Source organism: Odocoileus virginianus, chromosome 8 (genome assembly GCF_023699985.2).
Source record: "Odocoileus virginianus isolate 20LAN1187 ecotype Illinois chromosome 8, Ovbor_1.2, whole genome shotgun sequence".
NCBI classification, from domain to species: Eukaryota; Metazoa; Chordata; class Mammalia; order Artiodactyla; family Cervidae; genus Odocoileus; species Odocoileus virginianus.
In genome coordinates, this window is record NC_069681.1 from 24,058,544 (window position 1) to 24,074,708 (window position 16,165).

The window sequence follows — 16,165 nt, forward strand, 5'->3', positions numbered from 1 at the left end:
AGGAACTGGGGGAAGGAAGGGAAGAAGGCTTTGTCTGAACTGCCAGGAAGATGTGTGGAGCCCCGCGGGGTCTGTGGGCACCGAGGGAGTCGGGGCGCCCGCCTGCAGGAGGGGCTCCACGCTCTCGGGGGCCAGCTCCTGAGCAGCAGTGGCCTCCTGGTGAGACCAGGGTGTGAGCGCTGGCTGGGCCTTGGCGGGCCCTACCCACTGGCTCCTGGGGAGAACGCCTGCGTCCGCCCTGTCGATAAGCAAACTGCGTGACACCTGGGTCCCAGCCTGCTTTGACAGAGAGTAGAGATCTTTGGAACTAAAATTGCAGACAGCTACAGGATAAAGGAAGCAATAAATTCTCCGTTCACTGTTTGGGGAGCAACCGCATTTGTTGCAGCGTGATGTGAGACTCCTGTCATGTTGTGTAGCCCAGGTAAAGGTCCCCGACACTCCAGACAAAAGCATTCAGGCACCACCGACATGGTGTGTCTGGAGGGCAGCGTCTACAGAGGTTAGTGGAGCTGGGGGTGGGTGTCCCGGCTCGTTTGCGCTCAGGGCGGGGAGTGTGCGTGGCTGGGGGAAGGTGGGGCTGCGTGGAGGCAGGAGTCCCAGCCTCACCTGGGCCCCGCAGGGACGTGGCTGCCTCCGAGGAGCTCAGGGTGAACGGCTCTCCTTTCCCCTTAGAGGGACGGATCATGAGGAGCAGAGGGAGAGGAGGCGGCTCGGATGTGCTGTGCCGTGGCACAGGATGTGGCCAGAGCCCACGGCAACTGCACTGCAGACCCGGGCGGGCCCCGCTGCCTGGGGTCAGCTCCTGGAAGGACCTTTGGCCACACGTTCCTGCGTTTACTCCTCCAGTTCAGTCAGTCAGTTCAGTCGCTCAGTCATGTCCGACTCTCTGCGCCCCCATGAATCGCAGCACACCAGGCCTCCCTGTCCATCACAGACTCCCGGAATTTACTCAAACTCATGCCCATCGAGTCAGTGATGCCGTCCAACCATCTCATCCTTGGTCGTCCTCTTCTCCTCCGCCCCCAATCCCCCCCAGCATCGGGGTCTTTTCCAGTGAGTCAACTCTTCGCATGAGGTGGCCAAAGTACTGGAGTTTCAGCTTCAGCATCAGTCCTTCCAATGAACACCCAGGACTGATCTCCTTTAGGATGGACTGGTTGGATCTCCTTGTAGTCCACGGGACTCTCAAGAGTCTTCTCCAACACCACAGTTCAAAAGGATCAATTTTTCAGCATTCATCTTTCTTCAGAGTCCAACTCTCACATCCATACATGACCACTGGAAAAACCAAAGCCTTGATCAGACGGACCTTTGTTGGCAAAGTAATGTCTCTGCTTTTTAATATGCTGTCTAGGTTGGTCATAACTTTCCTTCCAAGGAGTAAGCATCTTTTAATTTCATGGCTACAGTCACCATCTGCAGTGATTTTGGAGCCCAAAAAAATAAAGTCTGACACTGTTTCCACTGTCTCCCCGTCTATTTCCCATGAGGTGATGGGACTAGATGCCATGATCTTAGTTTTCTGAATGTGAAGCTTTAAGCCAACTTTTTCACTCTCCTCTTTCACCTTCATCAAGAGGCTTTTTAGTTCCTCTTTACTTTTTGCCATAAGGGTGGTGTCATCTGCATATCTGAGTTATTGATATTTCTCCCAGCAATCTTGATTCCAGCTTGGGCTTCATCCGGCCCAGCGTTTCTCATGATGTACTCTGCATATAAGTTAAATAAGCAGGGTGACAATATACAGCCTTGACCTACTCCTTTTCTTATTTGGAACCAGTCTGCTGTTCCATGTCCAGTTCTGACCGTTGCTTCCTGACCTGCATACAGGTTTCTCAAGAGGCAGACAGGGCTTTTTCACAGCCGCAGGGTCAGTATTAAAATGTGTTGCGTTACCTTCAGCTTGTCGTGATTTGGGGAAGTGGAGAACATCTGTCTGCAAAGCTGCAGCGATGCGGCCGCCTATGAGAGGCGGGCGGCCGCCCCACAGCCTCCCTCCTGCCTGGCCCTGGTCTGAGCCCTGCCCGCCTCCACCCATGACAAAGTCAGTGCCCTCTGCTGTCCCGCTAGCCCCAGAAAGATGCCACGACCCACAGATCCCAGGGGACCCCGAAAGCGCTCGTCACAGGGACCCAAACCTGCCTGCCCCTCTGTTCCCGGAGCCAACTGGAGCAGGACTGAAATTGGGCAGGGAAAACGCAGCCCGGCTTGTAGGAGCGGAGAGGGGCCTGGGAGCTAGGGAGGGGGCAGGCCCCTTCCTCCGACCCCGCCCGCCTCTTTGTCACGTTCCCACGGATGTCACCTTTGGCAGTGCTTCAGAGCCCTGGACTTGGTCCGATCTTTCCTTTTCTTTTAAGAGAGCATTTTACAAGAAGCACCCCTACCAGAATGTTATTTCTAAAAGCATGAACTGACTGCATCTGCACAGGGCGCCCCCACACCGCCCCCAGGCCCGGGGGCCCAGCCCAGTGAGTGAAGGTGACAGTCACCTCCACAGCGGCCTGGAGTCTCAGCTCACTCATCTGTGACAATGGGCCGATGAGAGCAACCTTCCTGGGAGGGTGGCCGTGAGGATTAGACACCAGCAAGCTGGTGACATCAGGTCACTTGCTTTCCTTGGGGAGGGGATTTAGGACCAAACGGCTCCGCCATCAACCCTGAGGGGCGTCAGAGGCGGGGCGGGCTGCTGTGACCCCGCCCCGTGGCAGCTGGAGAAGGTCTCCCAGACTCACTGCCCAGCTCCGACCTTGTAATGCCCAGTCGTGGGTGAAAGCACGAGCCCTTCACAGCCTCTGTCCTCTTCTGGCCTGGTTTACAAACACAGTAGCTCCTGGGAGTCCTCCCACCGGGATCTGAGGCTGGGTTCTTTTGGGCGTTTCTCATCCTTCTGAAAGACACTTTACCCACGTGGCATAGCTGCTGTCAGTGGCACTGGCCTGCTGGTTATGGCTGGTGGGGTCTCAGCATGCAAGCACCCTGCAGAAGCCCTGGGGCTGCTTGGGCCTCCCCTCCCCTCCTCCTCCCCCCGCCCCTCCCTGCCATCTTAGAGGCAGAAAGCAGCTTTCTGGACTGTCCTCGCCCTCGCCCTCTGCAAGCACCTGCCTCCCAAGGGGAGGGCGTGGTTCCTAGCCCAGCGGCTGTGGGGGTGCCCAGACGCCAGTCACTGTCAGTTAACCGCTGCCTTTCTTTTTCTCTTTCCACAGGAGTACTTTTATCCAAGGTACTTAGGTAAGTTGAAATCATGGCCTCCTTTAGTTGGGGAGGAGAGGTTGCTCAGACTGCGTCACCGAGTTATTCCTGGAGGGACAAAGCTCCGTGACAGTGAGGTGGGACCTCGTGGGCTCACAGGGCAAAGCCTGGTCTGTGACCCTCCCACCCTGGTGACCACTAGTGTCACTTGCAGCCAGCGTCATTGTTGGCAAACCTGCACATCACTCTGACCCCCAGCTTAGCTGGTTAACTGGGAACACGGTTGATTTAGTCTCAGGACTCCCCCCGTGACGTTACTGAAGGCCCGGGGAGCTCTTGCCTGTGTCGGCTGTGGCTGTTGACACCCTAAGAGTAACTAAAGCTGAGAACATTAGAGATGATTTTGCTTAACTTGAACAACAAGATTGTGCAAGCAAACCGCCTTGGCTGTCAAGCAGCGACGTCTCTGTGAGTGTTGGGGGGAGGGGGGCCTGGAAAGCCCCGCTGGACTTTGCGGGGAACGAGAGGAAGACGGCCCAGTCTCTCCAGGGCGATCTGGAAGTCCCCACGGAGCTGCTTCTTGGTCAGTGCCTCTTGGAGGGTTCTTGGGATGTCTGTACTTATGACGAGAGAGGTATTCGGGGCTCTCCCTTCTAATTATGCCAAGTGCATTTTGGTCACTTTTCCATTGACCTTACAGCCTCTTAGAGGTGCCTCTCTGGGGTGCACATCTGGTGGCAAGCAGAGTGGACCATGGTCGGCCCTGGGCAGCCCAGTCCAGGCCCCGTGTGGCCTTGCTTCTGGGTGCGCAGGTTTGTGTCCTCAGGAAGGGTGGCTGTGGTCCCCTGGGCCGCCTCCGGTGCTGTCCACTACCGTGCCCACATCCTCCACATTTGCTTGGGCAGCAGCGGCCTCCTGAGAGGCCAGTGCAGTGGCTCAGCATCCATTGTCCCAGATGCACGTGGTCGCTCCCCCGTCCCGGCCTGGTGTGGAGGCCCAGCTGACTGCGTAGCGGGGAGAAGCTCGGTCTCCATCAAACCCAGAGCGCTGTTCCAAACTGGTCAGGTTGAGATGGAGCTTGGGTCTCTGCCGCGGTCAGAGAGCATCCAGAGGGCCACCAGAGAGCCTTCTCGGCAATAGCAGGAGCCTCCCCCCTCAAGGTTACAGGGGCCAGCGCCCCTCAGACAGAGCTCTGCCCATTGGAGGCACCTGCTTGTTTTTGGTGTTAAAATTCTGTGTCAGCATGAGCATGTCAGAGGGTGACGCCTGCCCCTGTCTTGCAGAATGCATCAGTAAATATGGATCTCCATACAGAAAGAACCCAGCTTTCGTCACCTGCGTGCAAAGTAAGTGTGCTCCTTCCTTGCAGCCCTGAGTCTGGGCTCTCAGGGCCTCGCGGTCATTCCCAGGAGCCCCGGGTGTCCCTATGGCCTTCAGAGCCACAGCCTGAGGTCAGCCCCTCTGCCCTGAGCCGAAGTGTGTGCGGCATGAAGTGCAGACCTCTCCCAGGTGGAGGGAAGGCCCATCTGGGCCCACCTCCTGGTCAGTCAAGTCCCCTTTCACCACAGTCACTGGTTCTGAGAATGTTCTCAGCTCACTTGGTGGGCAGCATGCTTGGTAAGCGGGGTGCACTGGCAAACTCCTGGGCTTTTTCCAGTTTTTTATTGTAACAAACAAACCGGAGTGGTCTCCTTGTCTCCCTGAGCACCTCTGCTGGGTCAGTGCCTAGGAGTGGAAGTGCAGAGGGAAAGCTGTGCCCTTTCCCAGTTTTGACGCAGACCTGGCCCGTTAGGCCCACAGAGGGCGGGAGTGCCCCCCAATACCTGCACCTACCAAATGTACTTCTTTTTACTTTTTATCTTTTCCAGTAGGAAAGTGGGGAATGACCCTCAATCCGTTCAGTTTAGTTTTTCTTACTCATGAGTGAAGCCGAGCTTCACGTGTTTCTTTCTCTGCGAATGGTTTGTTCATATTCTTTGCCTACCTTTCTCAGTTTGTAGGAACTGTTGATAGATTTTGCGGGTTAGCTGTTTGTAGTAAAGGTAGCAAGATTCCCCACCCCCCGCCCCCCGGTCATCATGCATCTTTATTATTAAGTTATCATACGATAACACTGACATTTTTGGTGTCCGGTCACATGGCTTTCGATCCACAAATACACACGTCTCAGCTGAGCCTGACTCCAGGCCTGGCTCTGGCCTGAGAGTCCCATGGAGCAGACACGTTATCTCTGCCCCCATTAGCCTCTGGTGTAGCCGTCTGTGACCCAAATGTCCCCACGAGGGCAGTGTCTCGGCTTTCTCTTCTGAGCGTGCCCTGCCCCCGTTATAACTTGTCGTTGCCCTCACATTTCTGGAAGGAGGAGCAGAAGCCAAGAGACTGGCCTCCACTGACCATAGCAGATGCCGCACATTCCAGTGCAGAGGGCGGCCTCTCTCCCTCGCACCCTCCCACCACTGGCAGCAGGCAGATAACCCCTCACCTCCCTCCTGTTGGGCCTGGGTCAGGACTCAGCCCAGAGCCTGTCCGCGGGCTGCCCGCATCCACCGAATTCCTCAGAAGCTTGGAACACCCGCAAACACGCTCCTCACTCTGCCCCAGAGATGAGCTTCCCAGTAAGGCAGCAAAGGAAAGCGGGTGGAATTCTTCCTGCTGGGAGTTGTCCACCCCCAGGAGAAGGTGGGGTTGCCCTCTCGGCCTGGGGACCCTGAGATTTGTAATGGGCGGTGTTGGGCATTCTAGGCAAATTCCAGGCGAAGGTAACCAACTCAGGCTTGTCCTTCTGCAATAACTTAAGTCTAACCGAGTGTGTCGGGTGGGGACGCGTCCGCATCCAGCCACCCCTCCTGTGGGGCCTCTGACGTGCTGGGTGCTGCAGGGGGGTGGCGGGACCATCCGGCTCGGGAGCTGCCTGGCCCCGCGCATGTCCCCCACTGCTCAGGGGTCCTGGGCACGCTCTGTGCGAGCTGGACACGGGGCTGCTGAGTGCTCGGGGAGCAGGGGCCACTGCTTGAGTCTCGGGGGGGAGCTGGGCAGGGGGTGGGGACCTGTACCTGCTTCTTGTGCCTGCTGGGGCCCTGTGACACACTCCCTGGGAGGTCTGTCTGGCTCTGGGGCCCAGCCAGGCCTCCCCTCTGCCCCGAGGTCCCAGGGCGCAGCCCCAGCCTCTAGCCTGGTGGGTGGGCGGCTGCTCCCTCCAAGCCGACCTGAGCTTCCTGGGGTCAGCCGGGGCCTGGCCAGCCTGGTCTGTGACCCCTCCGGGGGAGGTGGGGTTCGGTGTGGCCAGCCGACGCCCCGGACCTGCTTTGGCGCTCTCCCAGCTCAGGGTCCCCTTCTCTTTGCTTTCCACTCAGAGCTGCCTGACCAGTGCTCTCCAGATCCCTGCGATAAGAAGGGGACCCAGGTCTGCCAGGACCTCATGGGCAACTTCTACTGCCAGTGCAGAGACGGCTGGGCGGGGCGGCTTTGCGACAGGGGTAAGGCTGCATTACCTGGGGAGATAGGGGTGTCGGGAGCCCCCCCGGGCCACCCAAGGGCCTGGGCGGGCAGGGCTGGGCTCTGGCCCTCCTCTTCCGCTCCTGCCTGGGGACACAGCCACAGCAGCGAGTCTGGCTGCGACAGGAGTGAGGAGACGTCGGGGGGAGGCCAGCTGTGTGGGGACACAGGAGCTGGTCGGCTCCCAGGAGATGGGTGGGTGGGGTCCTCAGCCCTCTCAAGTCCTCCCAGAGGCGTGGATGTCTGGACAGTGCTGGGTGTCCTGCTGCTACCCCAAGCAGGGTGCCATTCAGCTTGAAAAGCCACGGTGCTGAGCCCCGAGCAGTGCCCAAGCCAGGCCAGCTCTTCCAGGGCACTATGGAGGAGAGCACACCCTCCCTGAGGCGGGCTACCTGTCTGGGCCCCCACTGGTTGGAAGGGAGTCAGAAGCAGGTTCACCTCCGCCCTCCCTGAGTTTCCAGCATGCTGGGTCAGCAGAGAAGCTGCAGTAGACCCTGGGACCTGGTTAGAACCCTTGGGCAGCCCTGAGCCCCTCTGAGCCTCCCATCCAGACACGAGACTGGGCCTCTGTGCCCCCCACCCAGGGTCTGAGGGTGGATGCTGTGGGGCTGGGGGTGCAGACGTTGCTGAGTGTTCCAGGTGGCCGTGGGTCACCTCTGGCCCCGCGTCCTGTTCCCAGATGTCAACGAGTGCAGCCAGGAGAACGGAGGCTGCAGCCAAATATGCTACAACCAGCCAGGCAGCTTCCAGTGTGCCTGCCACGGGGGCTACACGCTCTCCCCAGACAGCCGGACCTGCCACGGTGAGTCTGACCTGGGACCCCCGGCCTCTGTCCTCGCCCGTTCGCTTCTGCAGTTGCCAGCAGTCAGCAGGCTGAGGCCTCGGTCGCCTGGCTCCTCTGCAGGAGGCTGAGGTTGTGGCTGGCTCTGTGGCTCTGGAGGGAGGGCAGGAGGGCGTCCTGCAGACACAGCACATGCCCAGGCTTGTCCGTGGCCACGAGCCCCGGAGCCGGGACACAGGCCGATTCACTCAGATCTGCGGACGGAGCCAGCCCAGCTGGGGAGGCCTGTCTACTGCTCTGGGAGAGGCGGTGGGGTGGTTGCCAGGCCTCCTTCCTGGCCACGGAGCCTGCAGACGTTCCTGTGCACATCAGGGCCCCAGACGCCTTGTGGGGAGGTGCGGGCAGGATCAGAGCTCTTGAATGGTAGAAAAAGAAGGTGCCTTTAATCAGAGTGCTGGCAAGCTGGGGAGATGGTGGGCTCAGCAACCCCCAAAACCACCTCTGAAAACTCGGCTTGGCCTTGAGAGCTTTTAAAGGGACGCAGGAAGGAGCCTCATTAGCCACTGAGATGGGGGTCAGCGTCCTGCTGCCTGCACAGCGTGCAGGCCGCTCAGCTCTCCTCCCGGCCCCTCCAGGCACTGTCTTACTGTCTGGTCACACAGTTTGTTCGTGAGGTTACTGAAGGGGAAGCTGGGGAGAGACCTGGTCATCTGTCCTTTATTTCTAGTTCTTTGATCTGCAAAAAAACCATTAGGTCAAGCAGGGTGCTCTGTGAAGGTGTGCTTGGGCCAGAGGTGCGGTGAGCAGGGCAGGGCCTGGTTAAGAGCCAGTCACAATGCAGTTTTGCTAAAGTGATGTGAGAGGGGGCTTCCTGCTCAGGGCAGAGTCCTGCAAAGGGCTGCTCACGAATCCGCACTCACAGAACGTCGCTGCCTCTCTGAGGGGTTGGGCTGATGGTCTGCTTTCTGTAACTGCCTCCTGCTGACACGGGCACCATGCTCTCAGAGGGAATGATGTCCCTGTAGGCCTGGAGCATCTCTTTCCTGACGGTTTTAGTTGCCTCCTTACACATATGGGCAGAACAAACGATTCCACTGCCCACAGAGACACACATTGTCGTGAGCAATAGTGTGAATCCCATTCTCTCAAGGCCACAGGTTAGTTCTGCTCAGGATGGAGCCACGTCTGGCATGTCTGCAGCCTGCTCATCATGCAGTCTGCCTGTGCCTCTGGTGCCAGTTACAGCCTCTGTAAACCTACTCAGACGTGTGCATCTGACAGTGAGTCTGTGACTGTCGTCCTGATCAGGACTGCTCAGCGTCATACTTGGTGGGTGGGGGGTGGGGAGGCCTGCAGGATTCTGCTCGATGCCTCCAGGATCCTACCTCACCACCCCCACCCCACTGGCTTCCCAAGGCCCCAGTCACCAGCCTTCCTCTGAGAAAGGTCTGCTCTGGAGTGAAGCAGAAGGCAGCTACCCTGCACCCCCACTTCTGCAGTCTGGGGCTGCAGTCTGGGGCTCCCCACGTCCAGCACCCGGGGCACCCCAAGAAACCACTGCAAGCTGCCCGCTCCCCAGAGGCACCCATCTCTCACCCCACTCTCCAGGGGCGCCTCGCCCGCCTGCCTCCCTCTCTCCGTGAATTCCCATCTGTCGCGGCAGCACAAGCGGTCAGGGCCCAGGGGGCCAGGAGCCCCAGTGGGGCCCCGAGCACAGATGCGGGTCGGCTCTCTTCTCTGGAGAAACCACTTCCAGTCCATGTACATCGGTGCCTCCCAGGCCTGACGAGACTCGGGAGGCATCCGTGTGTCCCGGTGGCAGTTCCCACCCCCCCACCCCGCCCTTCACAGCCGTCTGCCTCCCCCTGAGAACGCACTTCCTGGCAGGCCTTGTTGCAGGGCGGACGTTGAGAGGTGTGGAAGGCAGTGCTCAGGGATCCAGGGCTTCTCCCCTCACTTCTCCGGGGACCCTTCTCTACTCAGACTCAGCCTTTCCTGTGCCCGCGGCTACCAGGGCAGTTCCGGGGCCTGGCCCAGACTGTGGGGCTCAGATTCTAAGGGAGCCCTGTGCTGTCCATGTGGGTGCCCCAGGCACTGTCGCAGCCCTGCCAAGGCGCCCTCTTTGGAAAACCCCGAGGACCGGGTTTGAACCGCTTGTCTACCTCACAGACCATCCAGGGGTGAGGAGGCCTCCGGCTCTGAGTGAATCCCAGCATCCTGCATCCCTGACTGAGGACAGCGGGGCAGGCTCTGTGCCTCCCCTGTTAGCAGGACTGGTCTCTAGTTAGCCTGATGGCACGGGCCCCACCCCAACACCTGTTTCGGGGTGTGCCTGCGGATGCTGGCCGAGCACCTCCCTTTCTCTTGGCATCTCTGTTTCCTTAGGATCCCTGCAGTGAGGCATCTTCTCACTATGTCCTCTGTGGTCAGCCCTGAGATGCTGAGAGCGAGGGGGTGGGGACTCTGCGCCTGTAGGGCTGGGCTCCAGGGGTCTGCCCTGAAACACTGCCCAGCCTTTGCGGATGAATCTCTGGGCACTTTCTTGGCTGCGAACAGGGGACCACCCAGAGGCCGGTCATTGCTCATCATGAACTTTCATGGAGCCGGTTAGGTTGAGCAAGACTGCAGGGTGGGCTGCGAGCTTTCCCTACGATTGTAGTGAAGTCTCGGCAACCGAGGGCGGGGGCTGGCACTGCTGAGACGGCACGGTGCGGGGTACCTGCCCGTGGTCCCCAGTGTGAGCGTGGTGCCTACCCGCTGGGGACTCCGCTTGGCACCTCCCACCCCTGAATAGCTAGGGCTGGTCTGGATCCACTGCCAGCCCGGCCCATGTGGGCTCGGCCCAGCCTGGCTCCTGCAGTGCCTGTAGGTTGGACAGTTCGGTGCACATCAGTCCTGACAGTGTGGGGCCCGCGGGCTTACAGGCTCCCTGTGGGGAGCACGTGGATCATTTCCACCGTCTCTGGGAGGAATCTTAGTTTCCGAGTCTGAAAGCCTGTGTTTGCCGAGCTCCCTTGTGACAAGTCAGGAGCAGCTGTGTCTTTGCATACTTTGAAGTACCAGTTACACTTTCTAGAAATTCCCTGTCTCCTTAGGAACCAGCTCTTGGCTGCAGGCTTCTCCTGCTGATACTGGTTTGGCCATGTGGCAGAGGAGAGGGAGCCTCAGGACAGACCCTGATGGTCACTGACTGTGACTGTCCTCAGGTGGACCTCAGCGTGAGGCCCACACAGTCAGCTTGGTGGTCAGGGGGGCTCTGGGGATGAGGGGTGGGACTTTGGGTTAAAAGGCCCCAGAGGTACTTTTTGACCTTCCTGGACTGCTGTCATTTGAATTCAGCAACAACTCTGTGCACCTGGCCAGCCAGTGCCCTGCAGAGACAGGTATCAGCCTTCTCAACCAGGCCCCTGCTTCTGGGCTGGGGCTGAAAGCCCAATGGACGGATGGAAGGGAAGAGGGTGGAAGGGGAAGGGGTGGGGGGAGAGGATGGAAGGGGGAGGGGGAGGGGGAGGGGGGAGGGGAGGGGAGAGGATGGAAGGGGAGGGGAGGGGGGGAGAGGATGGAAGGGGGAGGGGGAGACGAAGAGGGAAGGGGAGGGGAGGGGGGAGAGGATGGAAGGGGGAGGGGGAGAGGGGAGGAGAAGAGGGGGAGGCGGCACTGCACTGACACCGCCAGGCCAGGCCGGGCTCCCCCCGCAGAGCTGGCCGCCTCTCTGCGGTTCCTGGCCAGCGGGCAGCAGCTCCTTCCGGGCCGGCCGCCAGCAGGCCTGGTGGACCTGATGCAGCTGGTTTTTCCTGCAGACGTAGACGAATGTGCGGACACGGGTGCCTGCGGGGCGGCACAGTGCCAGAATCTGCCGGGCTCCTACTCCTGCATCTGCGACGAGGGCTACGTGTTCAGCTCGCAGGAGAAGGGCTGCCGAGGTATGTACCTGAGGCCACACGGGACACACATGCACACACAGGGTGCTATGTTCCAGGGAGCGCCATGTGCCGCGTGCCCCTGGAGGGTCTGAGTACCTGCACACGCGCGACATGGCCCCTGTCTCACCTGCACACGCGTGACATAGCCCCTGTCTCACCTGCACACATGTGACATGGCCCCTGTCTCACCTGCACACATGTGACGTGGCCCCTGCCTCACCTGCACACATGTGACGTGGCCCCTGTCTCACCTGCACACATGTGACGTGGCCCCTGTCTCACCTGCATGCACATGACATGGCTTCTGCCTCACCCGCACACACATGGCCTCTGCCTCACCTGCACACACATGGCCCCTGCCTCACCTGCATGCACGCGACATGGCCCCGTCTCACCTGCATGCATGTGACCTGGCCCCTGGCTCATTTGCACACACATGATGTGGCCCCTGCCTGACCATACATGTGACGTGGCCCCTGCATCACCTGCACACATGTGACGTGGCCTCTGCCCCACCTGCACACACGTGACGTGGCCCCTGCCCCACCTGCACACACTTGGCCCCTGCCCCACCTGCACACACGTGACGTGGCCCCTGCCCCACCTGCACACACGTGACGTGGCCCCTGCCCCACCTGCACACACATGGCCCCTGCCCCACCTGCACACACGTGACGTGGCCCCTGCCCCACCTGCACACACTTGGCCCCTGCCCCACCTGCACACATGTGACGTGGCCCCTGCCCCACCTGCACACACGTGACGTGGCCCCTGCCCCACCTGCACACACATGGCCCCTGCCTCACCTGCACACACGTTGACGTGGCCCCTGCCCCACCTGCACACACATGGCCCCTGCCTCACCATACACGTGACGTGGCCCTTGTCTCTTGTGCAACCAGCCCCTCCCCACAGACACAGGGAGATGGGCTGGGCAGCCTGGATCCTGGGTGCTGCCTTCTCTCCTGCCCCCAGCGCACCTGGCCCAACCATGTCCAGGGGCCCAAACAACCACACTGCCTCCCACCACTTTCCTGCCTGGGGCCTGTGGCTGCCCCTCCACGAGGGAGACAGGTGGTCCCAGCCTGCCTCCCTAAGCCCCCCAGGCCATCCCGGCTCCCCCACCCTGGCCACTCCTGGGCACAGACCCGCACCCGAACTGTGAGCCTGGCATCCTGTGCTGACCTGGCCATACTGATGGCCGCCATGCAAGCATGCAACCATGTCCCGAGGAAGGAGCCGGCGGGCCAGGTGGGAGTGTGCACCTGGGCCACCTGGGGCCCCACACTGGGCCTCGCATCTGCTGAGGTGTGATGGGGGCAAAGACTCTGCGGGCTCAGGGGCTTCCTTGTGGCTGCAGACATGGACGAGTGCATGGAGGAACGCTGTGAGCAGACCTGCGTCAATTCCCCCGGGAGCTACACCTGCCACTGCGACGGGCGCGGGGGCCTGAAGCTGTCCCAGGACATGAGCACCTGTGAGGTAGCCCCGGGCGGTGGGCGGAGGCGGCAGGGCCCCAGGGTTTCGTGCCCCCGCCTGCTAGCCGTGCCCACCCCCACAGGACATCCTGCCCTGCGTACCCTTCAACGTGGCCAAGAGCGTGAAGTCCCTGTATCTGGGCCGCATGTTCAGCGCCATGCCCGTGATCAAGCTGCTCTTCAAACGGCTGCAGCCCACGAGGTGAGAGGGCGGAGGGCGTCCGGGCCCGCAGGGACGTGGGCATGAGGCTGCCTGGTCGGGGTGCCCACCGCCCACCACGGCCATGCGGGTCTAAGAGCTGGTGCCGGCCTTCTCTGCCCAGCGACTCACTGCCCACGTCGGCGTGCAGACGGCACCCAGTCTGCCCACCTGGCGCTTCCTGAGGCCGGGCGAGCCGGCGCCGGGAAGGGCCACACGCCGCAGCTTACAAGCGACCCTCTTGTTCCCGCCGGCCCGCAGGCTGGTGGCTGAGTTCGACTTCAGGACCTTCGACCCCGAGGGCGTCCTGTTCTTCGCCGGAGGCCACCGGGACAGCACCTGGATTGTCCTGGGCCTGCGGGCTGGCCGGCTGGAGCTGCAGCTCCACTACCAGGGCGTGGGCCGTGTCACCAGCAGCGGGCCTGTCATCAACGATGGCTCATGGCAGACGGTGAGTGGGGCCCCGGCAGCCCTGCGAGGGCCCCGCGAGGCTCGGCAGGCACGGCCCCAGCAGGGCGGCCCCAGCAGGAAGCCTGTACCCTGACGGGCGCTATCTCATCGCAGAAGCTGAGCTGGGCTTCCACCAGGACTGCGGTGCTCAGCGGACCCACTGCACTGGGGACACTGGCTGTGTCTGGAGACGCTTCTGTTTCTCACAACTATGGGTGGGGGCTCCGGGCCGCTGGATTGAGGCCAGCGGGGCCACTGGGCCCCCTGCAGCACACGGGGCTCCCCTTCCCAAGGACCCTGCAGTCCAGACTGTCAGCTGCACCGAGGCTGAGAACGGGCTGAGATCTGGGTTCCTGCCCTGCCTCACGTGCTCTCAGTGGAGGTGAGGGCCGGCCGTGACTCAACAGCGTCCGGGCTCTGCCTCTGGGCCCGCTCCAGTCCTGCTGACCTCCAGGGCTCACACTTGGCTGCCTCTAGATGGAGGCGCCCTGATTGCCTAGAGCCTGGCCTCTGGCCATCGGCTTTCTGTCAGTACCACAATACCTGGAGTAAAGTGGCCTATGACACACAGGCTTCCTCCCAAACTGTTAGAACTGGGCTTTTAGAAGTAAGTGCTTGAAAGAGAAATGGGAAAAGCATTCTTTTTTCCTTTAGAAGCGAAGATAAAATGGAAAAAGTTGCCCTGGCCTCCACAAGTAAAAGCACTGTAGACATTTGCTAGTGTTTGCATCCCATCAGTGGGTCCAGCTCCTCTACTCCTAGACTTTTAAACCCCAGGCACCATCACGACAGCAGGAGGAGACCTTCTGCAAAGGGACAGATAAGACAGTCGCTCTGCAGGGAAGCTGTCCCGGGGTTGAGGATGCTCCACATGTGGGAGCCCACTGCCCTGAGCTCGAGGCACACAAGGGACCTGAGCGGGGCCAGGGGAGGCACGACCAGTGGGTTCATGGCCCCAGCACCCCACCCACCCCGAGACACACCCGGCTCTTGAGCCACAGGCCCGGCTCCATGATGATCTGCCTGCTCTCTGGCCCCCGCGAGACCCCCCACCCCCCACTCACCGAGTTTGCCTTCTCACCAAACTCAGACCCTGCACCTGGATGATTCTCCACCTGAGCTGAAAAGGAAACCAGGGGCTGCTGGGGCTGAGCAAGATGCACCAAACACAGAGTCATAGGCTTTAAACTCTCCTACAAGGAGAGCAGGGGAGAGGGGAGAATTCTACAGAGAATTCATATGCCCACTCAGTGTCCCGTCTGTGCCAGGCACTGCCCGGCTGCAGAAAATGCCAGGGTAGAAAGTGTGCTCCTGTCTAAACGTGCTCAGCTGAGGACAGAGGCGAAGGGCCAGGGTGGAGCAGAGACCCCTGGGCTGACACGCGGGGGAGTGACCCCAGGCTTCTGAAGCAGCTCTCTGGCTAAGGCTTGAAATGAGGCCCAGAAAAGGGAGGGGAGGCCCCCTCATAGGAAGGGGGACGAGGGGGTGGAGCCGGCCCCTGGGGGCGTTGGCGGGGCCAGAGCCACACCATGGATGCCAGGGAGGCAGTGTAGGTGGTGAGCCTGGACCCCCGAGGCTGGGGGTCTCCTGGCCCCAGGTGGTGCTGGGAATTGGCACCCTAGGTTGGGCTCCCTTTCAGAAGGTGCGCGTCCACCCTCATGGCACCTGTGCTTCTCAGATCTCTGTCGAGGAGCTCGAGTGGAACCTGGTGATCAAGGTGAACAAGGATGCTGTGATGAAGATCGCCGTGGCTGGGGACCTGTTCCAGCTGGACAGAGGACTGTACCATCTGAACCTGACCGTGGGGGGCATCCCCTTCCAGGAGAAAGACCTCGTGCATCCTGTAAGCACTGTTCTTCATCCTTGGGGTCCGAGTTTAGGGGGCTGAGGAGGACAGAGAGTACTGTTCTTAGTCCCTGGGGTCCAAGCCCAGGGTGGGTGAGGAGAGCAGTTAACCATGCTGACCAGGTCTAGCAAAGGATCTGGAGAAAGCGAACATCTCTAGACTATGATAAGCCGCAGGTGCAGCTATTTGACGTATCTTGCTGTCTCTTTCTATGAAATTCATTTGCGTTTTTGTCTGCACTGATAATGAAAATGTCTATTTTGCAGAGGAGATAAATCACAATGAAATTATTCTCTCACAAAAAAACCAATGAACTTTTAAACACATTTTGTGGACAGTTGCCAAGAACATTTTGGGTTATTAACGCTGTTCAGGTTCCCGTAGGGGAAGTAAGACCTAACAAGAGGTCGGTGTTGGTCGTTTCTCAAAGTCCTGTCCCTTCTTGCCCCGGCGTGCTGTGTCTTTGCCAGAGCCCCTGGCTCCAAGTCAGGTTTCCACGGAGGGCAGGAGACAAGAGTCCACACGCTGAGGCTCCAAGTGGGCAGCAGTGTTGCAGCGTGTCCCCCCACCCCGAGGGCTGGGGTCTCTCCGACACCCCAGAGTCCCTCCCAGTTTTCCAGACAAGGCTGGGCTGGCCTGACCTGCTCAGAGCCATGGCAGGTGCAGCTGAGCTGGGGCCATGCTGCGGGGGCCTGGCGTGGGCACAGACACGTGACAGTCCCCTCACCCATCCTTCAAGGAGGCGGTCGGCACCCCGAGGCTGCCAGGCAAGGGGGGACTAGGCGCAGGTGGGGGGCGGGG

The 16,165-nt window shown here is 60.5% G+C and overlaps 1 protein-coding gene across 1 annotated transcript in view; it reads left to right on the forward strand.

Moving 5' to 3' along the window:
* The window catches only part of GAS6 (growth arrest specific 6), a 30,551-nt gene that overhangs the window by 8,935 nt on the left and 5,451 nt on the right, over window positions 1-16,165 (forward strand). The window contains exons 3-11 of the mRNA XM_070471347.1: window positions 3,207-3,231; window positions 4,476-4,538; window positions 6,546-6,668; window positions 7,367-7,489; window positions 11,269-11,391; window positions 12,752-12,873; window positions 12,953-13,071; window positions 13,330-13,519; window positions 15,197-15,361. Coding sequence (XP_070327448.1) covers window positions 3,207-3,231; window positions 4,476-4,538; window positions 6,546-6,668; window positions 7,367-7,489; window positions 11,269-11,391; window positions 12,752-12,873; window positions 12,953-13,071; window positions 13,330-13,519; window positions 15,197-15,361 — 1,053 coding nt within the window. The remainder of the gene's footprint in view (window positions 1-3,206; window positions 3,232-4,475; window positions 4,539-6,545; window positions 6,669-7,366; window positions 7,490-11,268; window positions 11,392-12,751; window positions 12,874-12,952; window positions 13,072-13,329; window positions 13,520-15,196; window positions 15,362-16,165) is intronic.